This window comes from Camelina sativa, chromosome 17 (genome assembly GCF_030686135.1).
Source record: "Camelina sativa cultivar CO46 ecotype springtype chromosome 17, ASM3068613v1".
Lineage (NCBI taxonomy): Eukaryota > Viridiplantae > Streptophyta > Magnoliopsida > Brassicales > Brassicaceae > Camelina > Camelina sativa.
The window spans coordinates 38,508,773-38,515,078 of NC_141896.1; the positions used below are offsets into that span (position 1 = coordinate 38,508,773).

Sequence of the window (6,306 nt, forward strand, 5' to 3'; positions counted from 1 at the left end):
ATTAATGTAATTATTACATTTTTATTTAATTAAAAATATAAATTATATGCTAAATAGACCAGTAAGGAGAGAGTGAAACCTTATAAAATCCTATGAAATGCAATAAAAATCTCAAAGATTAATTTAATTTGAAAAATTGAAAACAATGTTAAATATATATAATATTTTATAAATTGAAATATAGAATCAAACTCTTACAACACATATGAGATATAACAACATTTGATATTGGTGTAAGAGGAGGAGAGAATGATTACTTATATAATCCAAAGTAGATAATAGAGATGAATTTTTAATAATAAGAAAAATGTAAAATATATATCATGTAGTCTCTAAAGTTAAAATTTAGCATTAAAATTTTACAATGATATTTCATTTGGTTTTTTTGTAACCCATACAACAAAAATAAGAAATCGAAAACAAAAAAAAAAAACAAAAAATGATTTGAGGTATTGTGTGGAAGAAAATGAGAGAATGAGAGAATGTGAAAATGAGAAAGTAAAAGAATGCCAATATGATAGAATGAGAGAATGATTATTTATATGATAAGAATTGATGGAAGTTACATATAAAATTATGAGAGTTACAATTATAATTTATTGTGTTTGAATAAAATTGAGTGGTGGAATATGAATAAAGCAAAATTTATTTTATTTTCAGTTATAATTTTATTTTAATGTGCGAGTTAAATGTATTGTGTTAAATGAGTTTTAAATATTGTTTAAAGCAATTAAACAATTAGAAATCAAATAAAAAATAAAAAAATAGAAAATATTAAATAAAAATCAACCAATAAAGAGAGACCAAAACCCTACTTTTATATATATGATTATCTCACTTATAATATATTGATTATGAAGATATATAGTAAGTATTTTTTTTTATCTTTTTCATCTTCCCATACTATTTTTTTTTATCGGTTGAGTTATATTACTTCCTAACGTAGATGTAAAAAAAACTAAGAGAATATATCCATCTTTTGTCGCAAACTTTCTTTGACAGTTTTGTGCTACACTTAAATTTTGCTTCATAATAATGAATCTCATAATTAGACTTGTTTCTATCCATAAACATCACATTATAACATCAAATATTACATTTTAAAATATGAATAGTCTACTATGTTTCTATATAGGGTTTTTTATTTATTTATTCTCCTAAATATTTGTATTTATCCAAAATAGGATTCTTTTCAAATTTTAATTAAATTCGAAAAACTCATTTTAATTTAATTTTAATTAAACTCTACAAATAGATTTTTCAAGTTTCTTCTTAGTATTTTTTCACTTTTTTTTTTGTGTGTGTGTGATGTTCAGATTAAGTTTTTTTTAATATGTTTAATTTCAAGTAACCTTATACATTTCTTTTAAATATATACATTAATTTAATTTTTGATCACTTGAATAATATTTTCTCCTTTTTTGGATATACCTTTGTTTAACAAATTTCAACATTTTTCAATTTTGAAAACGATAAATAACACAAATCACTCAAACTACTTTACTTATTTATATTATTTATAATTCTAAAAAAGTAATATGCATCAAATCCTTTTGTTTTTAATCAGTAACATTTATTTATAATTTAACACTGACAAACATAGTCTCAAGTTTTAAATATATATATAATATTTATTATATTATACTATAATTGATAATAATAATATACATCAACTTTTAATCGATAACATAAATTTATAATTTAACACTAATAATTGAATAACCTCTTGATTTGAAAAACCTTTAAACTTTTGTGTTTGTTTGTTTTTAAACTTATTTTTCTTATCCTAATAATTGTAACTTTTGAAAGTAATTGTTGTTCCATTAAATATATGATAGCTTTTTTTTTTCTCTCCTATTTCTAGTTTTTTTACAAATATTTACAAAATTATTATATGTTATGATAGAAAGATCTAATTTTATATTTATGTAATCTCTATTCATATTTTACCTTGATATTTATTTTTGTTATACTTTTTTCATTTCGTTTTTGGTTATATTTTATTTTAGAATATTGTAAACAATTGTTTTTAATAATAATAAATATTACAAAAATGAGTGAATTAATTGATAAATTAACTTTAAATTTTCTTTTTTTTTATGATGTGAATCATTGTTTAAATTGAAAATAAGAAGAGATGACGTGGAGGAAGGAGAAGAGATAAAAACCAACTTTATATTTATCTGAAAAAGCCGAAATATTTTATCAAGAATAGAAAGAAACAGAGAACTATACTTTGTATTTAAACCCATGTACTGGAGTACAAAATCACGAACTTGCAAGTGTAAACTACGATTCCTAGAACCACATAATGTTAAAAACATAATACATTTCGTAGACACAACTCATGCCTGTGGTGGGGTTTATAAAACTGCATGATAATTTTCTTTTATTTTGAAACAAATTACAGAATTGTATCATTAACCAAAAAAAATAAGTAACAGAGAAATCAAGCTAAGATTCATTGCACTTTCTAAATAGATACACCAGTGATTCAATGGAATTCTAATCTCCATCAAATTTGAGATTCTCCACAGTAGGTGGTTTAATATAAGGCCAACTAGAGTTAAAAGTTTAGGCCCAAAACGGCCCATGAATTCAAATTTCAAATTCTGAAAACTCGTATCGTTTCTTACGCTCCGTCTTCTTCTTTCTCAGAGTCTCTGCGATATTATATTACCGTTGTTGTTGTTGTTGTCTCTCTTCCTCTTCGATTTCAATGGCGAATTCAAACACATACCTAACCACGCCGACTAAAACCCCTTCTTCAAGGAGAAACCAACAGAGCCAATCGAAGATGCAGTCTCAATCCAAGGATCCTGTAAACGCAGAGACTAGGTCACGGTTCGAGGCTTACAACCGTCTCCAAGCGGCGGCGGTTGCTTTCGGTGAGAAACTTCCTATACCTGAGATTGTCGCAATTGGTGGCCAATCGGACGGTAAAAGCTCTTTACTGGAAGCGCTTCTAGGGTTCCGATTCAATGTCAGAGAAGTCGAAATGGGAACGCGACGCCCTTTGATTCTCCAGATGGTTCATGATTTATCAGCATTGGAACCACGGTGCCGATTCCAGGTATAGACGATATTGTGATTCGATTTCTAGGGTTTTTGAATTTGATGCGTTTAGGGATTGATTCTGGGTTTGAATTTGGTGATTCGATTACTAATTTTTTTGTAATTCGATTTTGAATTACATTTGCATAAGTTTCAGATATCTAGGGTTGTTGAATTTGGAGACTGTACAATGTAGCAGGGTTGTTGAATCTGGATAATTCTGGGTTTGAGTTAATTTCAACGAGGTCTTGTTAATTTGGTGATTTTGATTACTAAATTTGATAAGTTTTTTGATTGGTAGGATGAAGATTCTGAAGAGTATGGTAGTCCAATTGTTTCGGCTACAGCAGTTGCAGATGTGATTAGGTCAAGAACAGAGGCGCTTTTGAAGAAGACGAAAACAGCAGTCTCGCCAAAGCCTATTGTGATGAGAGCTGAGTATGCTCATTGTCCAAATCTGACTATCATTGATACTCCTGGATTTGTTCTTAAGGTAGCTTTTACTCGTTTTTTTAATCAACTTGTATCAAAGTTCTTCAATTGGATAGTATAGTTTCTGATGCTTGTGTGAACAGGCCAAGAAAGGAGAGCCTGAAACCACACCTGATGAGATCCTCTCAATGGTCAAGTCACTGGCTAGTCCTCCACATCGCATTCTCTTGTTCCTTCAGCAGAGTAGTGTGGAGTGGTGCTCGTCTTTATGGTTGGATGCTGTGCGTGAGATTGATTCCAGCTTTCGGAGAACTATCGTTGTTGTTTCGAAGTTCGATAATCGTCTTAAGGTATTAGAATCTTTAAACACAATCCGTTGTGAACCATAAGTTTATGATCCTCTCTGGCTGAACTAAAAGCATATGAGAGTATACAACACTTGCAGGAATTTAGTGATCGCAGTGAAGTCGATCGTTATCTGAGTGCTAGTGGATACCTTGGGGAGAGCACTCGTCCTTATTTTGTGGCATTGCCAAAAGACAGAAGCACTGTCTCAAACGATGAATTTCGTAGACAAATATCTCAGGTGGACACAGAAGTTATAAAGCATTTACGGGAGGGAGTTCAGGGAGGATTTGATGAAGAAAAATTCCGGTCCTATATTGGTTTTGGGTCGTTGAGAGATTTCTTAGAGTCTGAGCTTCAGAAGAGATATAAGGAAGCTGCTCCAGCAACACTAGCTTTGCTTGAACAGCGTTGCTCTGAGGTAACTGATGATATGCTGAGAGTGGATATGAAAATCCAAGCTACTTCTGATGTTGCTCATCTCAGAAAAGCAGCAATGCTATACACCGCTTCCATTAGTAATCATGTGGTGAGTAGTTTGTAACATACTGTCTCTGTTGCGCTGTTTTTAAGACATAAAGTTTAATCATCTTCTAAGTCTTTGGAACGACATTGTTTGGCTCTTTTTTCTTAAGGGGGCCTTGGTTGATGGAGCTGCAACTCCAGCGCCTGAGCAATGGGGCAAAACAACTGATGAAGAACGAAGTGAGAGCGGCATTGGAAGCTGGCCAGGGGTTAGTATGGACATAAAGCCGCCCAATGCCGTTCTTAAACTCTATGGAGGAGCGGCATTTGAACGAGTTATTCATGAATTCCGCTGTGCGGCATACTCAATTGAGTGTCCTCCAGTATCAAGAGAGAAGGTACAGTTTAACTTTTCTTAGTAAACATCATTTTTTTATGTTTTCCATAGAACTGCAAAGATGAAACACAGCCTGAATTGAACAGGTAGCAAACATTCTGCTTGCTCATGCTGGCCGTGGAGGTGGTAGAGGGGTGACAGAAGCTTCAGCAGAAATTGCTCGAACCGCTGCACGGTCATGGCTGGCTCCTCTTCTTGACACTGCCTGCGACCGGCTTTGCTTCGTATTAGGAAGTCTCTTTGAAATTGCTCTAGAAAGAAACCTGAACCAAAACTCAGAATGTAAGAACCTTTCAATGCTCCTTGGATCTTTTATACTCTCCTAGAGTAAAGCCCCTGCCTCTAATGAACAGATGGTCTTTTTGCAGATGAGAAGAAAACTGAAAATATGGATGGATACGTGGGTTTTCATGCTGCTGTTCGGAATTGTTACAGCCGTTTTGTGAAGAATCTTGCAAAACAGTGTAAGCAATTAGTAAGACACCATCTTGATTCAGTGACCAGCCCATATTCAATGGCGTGCTATGAGAATGACTACCAAGGAGGAGCTTTTGGTTCTTATAACAGATTCAACCAAGTCTCAGGTAATTCATTTTGCTTCGAGCTCTCTGATACCAGTCGCGATGAACCAATGAAAGATCAAGAAAACATTCCTCCTGAGAAGAATAATGGCCAAGAGACAACACCAGGAAAAGGAGGGGAAAGTCACATAACAGTACCTGAGACGCCATCACCAGACCAACCTTGTGAGATAGTGTATGGTTTGGTAAAGAAAGAAATTGGAAATGGACCTGATGGTGTTGGAGCTAGAAAGAGAATGGCGAGAATGGCTGGAATCCGGAACATAGATCCATTTAGAGTACAGAATGGTGGGCTTATGTTTGGTAACGCTGATAACGGGATGAAATCAAGCTCGGCTTACTCTGAGATATGTTCATCAGCCGCCCAACACTTTGCTAGGATACGTGAAGTTCTTGTGGAAAGAAGCGTAACATCGACTTTAAACTCAGGGTTTCTAACACCTTGGTGAGTCTATTGATGACTTATTCTCTGTTTATTTGTAGAGTAAGAGATCATATTTATTTGATTTACGGTTTGTTTCATGTTTGGCAGCCGGGACAGACTAGTGGTTGCACTTGGACTGGATCTGTTTGCAGTAAACGACGAGAAGTTTATGGACATGTTTGTTGCTCCTGGAGCAATTGATGTACTGCAAAACGAACGCCAACAGCTTCAGAAACGCCAAAAGATTCTTCAATCCTGCTTGACTGAATTCAAAACCGTGGCTCGGTCTCTGTGATGGAAATGAATGATCATTGTCTCTATGATGTGTTCTCTTCTTGCTTGTGGCGCTATAATGTTGTTTGATGCCCAATTTCTACGTGTGATCATCAGTGTCTTCAAACGTAAAACTTTTCTTGTTTTATTTGAAATATTATGAGTCATATTTGATGAGTTTACAGGTTAATAGAAAGCTCACCTCTGCTTCATTCATTGTACAAACCAATTGAACCAGAGTAATTAACCATAACCGAGAATCGATTGAGTAAACCGGACATTGGTTTACCTTACTTTTTATTGCAGGTCCAAATGATGTATTCTTATGCAGTACA

The 6,306-nt window shown here is 33.5% G+C and overlaps 1 protein-coding gene across 1 annotated transcript; it reads left to right on the plus strand.

Moving 5' to 3' along the window:
* Window positions 1-2,582: 2,582 nt before the first annotated feature.
* Window positions 2,583-6,183, plus strand: LOC104758653 (dynamin-related protein 5A). The gene is made up of 8 exons (XM_010481557.3): window positions 2,583-3,073; window positions 3,356-3,547; window positions 3,630-3,836; window positions 3,932-4,360; window positions 4,467-4,694; window positions 4,780-4,975; window positions 5,062-5,719; window positions 5,807-6,183. The coding sequence occupies exons 1-8, from the start codon at window positions 2,720-2,722 to the stop codon at window positions 5,991-5,993; spliced, it is 2,451 nt and encodes an 816-aa protein (XP_010479859.1). The 5' UTR covers window positions 2,583-2,719; the 3' UTR covers window positions 5,994-6,183.
* The last annotated feature ends 123 nt before the right edge of the window (window positions 6,184-6,306 follow it).